The sequence below is a fragment of the Olea europaea genome, unplaced genomic scaffold (assembly GCF_002742605.1).
Source record: "Olea europaea var. sylvestris unplaced genomic scaffold, O_europaea_v1 scaffold25409, whole genome shotgun sequence".
In the NCBI taxonomy this organism is placed as follows: Eukaryota; Viridiplantae; Streptophyta; class Magnoliopsida; order Lamiales; family Oleaceae; genus Olea; species Olea europaea.
In genome coordinates, this window is record NW_019243677.1 from 1 (window position 1) to 1,586 (window position 1,586).

At 36.6% G+C, this 1,586-nt stretch overlaps 1 protein-coding gene across 1 annotated transcript; it reads right to left on the reverse strand.

The window, feature by feature from the left end:
• Positions 1-66: 66 nt before the first annotated feature.
• LOC111382637 (G-type lectin S-receptor-like serine/threonine-protein kinase At4g27290) lies at positions 67-1,463 on the reverse strand (the record flags this gene model as incomplete). Its single annotated transcript, XM_023006660.1, has 5 exons — positions 67-198; positions 357-596; positions 686-928; positions 970-1,297; positions 1,395-1,463. Coding segments are annotated over 5 exons (1,012 nt in total), but the record flags the coding sequence as incomplete, so codon positions are not given.
• Between the last annotated feature and the right edge of the window lie 123 nt (positions 1,464-1,586).

Consider the following 1,586-nt stretch of genomic DNA (forward strand, 5'->3'; position numbering starts at 1 on the left):
GTTTATTATGTTGTAGTTGCTATTCTCGTTAATTTCCTTCAGCATGAAATAGCAGAGGTTGCTTACCTCCTGTTCTTCCCTTCGGAATATTCTTCTCCCTCTTCCAAAAGTATAACATCAAGCTCGGGCTTAGCAGAACAGTTCCCATGGATGATGTCAAACTCATTATCAATATTTTTCTTCTCTTTCCTTTCGAGTCTACAGTAAGTCTGCTAATATTGTTATCTAATTCAAAAGAAGCCATTCTAATGTAGATACCTTGTCCTTCTATGGGTAATTTTTTTAAATTAATTAGTTCTTCAAACCAAAGTAGGCATCCACTTTCCCCTTTGCTTATATCTTAGTATAAGCCATACAAGAGCAATTCTTCAAGCACACCACCTTGCACTCTTCGAGTGTCATACTCGTGTGAAATCTGGAATACCGCATCTAGCAACCTAATACCAGAATACTTGAGAATTACATCTTCACTTGTACAATTCAAGGGAGTTCTACGAATGGACCCATTCGACAAATTTTTCCTTCTCCAACCATCTGGATCTTCAGGCAAGAATCTATCTAAACATCCACAAATCGGAGAATTTGCGATATTGCAACTACCATATGCGCCACATAATCTATGTTATTTGATGGAGAATAAATGTAGACCACCCACCTCTGCATTATATCAACTCAGATCAAGCACTGTGAAACACCACTCTTAGTCAATGTAACCTTTGAAATAATTGATCTGCTAAGGAGCTCATAAGTAAAGTGCTCCTCATTTTTGTTTAAAACTACTTTGTATTTGTAAAAAGGAAAGACCCTCAAGTTTGGCATCCCACTATAGTGGAGTCTATTCCAAGGTCCACTTTTGAACTTCACATCCGAACCTTTCCTCAAGACACGTTGTGGATAACCGGTAGGATCAAGTGATATGTAAAATCTCCTGAAGACGGATCATCTTTGCTCTTCCATGACTATAGATACACTTCATGACCAATTTTAAAGTTCCAACCAAACTTCATTCCTAGTAATAATGTATCAGTTGGATAATTAAAACTCTCCCAAAGGAAATTCCTTGGGTCTTCATTGTTTACATCTGTCACAACAAGATTTCCCGAGTCCGACAATTTTGGGACAGGATTTTTCATAGGTTGTGATGTGTTAGAAGACCATACGATGACACCATTAGTGCCATTTTGCAGAACTAGAAGTCCTGGTTTGACAACCTTCAAGAGTCTTGATGTGTTTATAAGTGGACCTTGCAGGGAAAATTGGTGATTTGTGTGTAAATATTTATCATAATAAGCATAACCTTACTATATATAATTCAACTATAATCATAACCATAAGAATTCAATAATAAAATGAACATAAAATTTAAGTAGAGAAGAGTTAGAAAGAAAGCAAACCTTGGAAGTCACGTCGAATACTCTGTTCTAAAGTCATATTGCTTCTCCTTCGTGCGGGTGCTTTCGGCACTACATGACTTCAAGATAAAACTCATATGACTCATAGTCAGTTCTCCTTCTATAGGCACGATCACAAGGCGATAAAGAACGAACCTCACATCAAGTTGTCAAAAATTATAGAAATATAATATA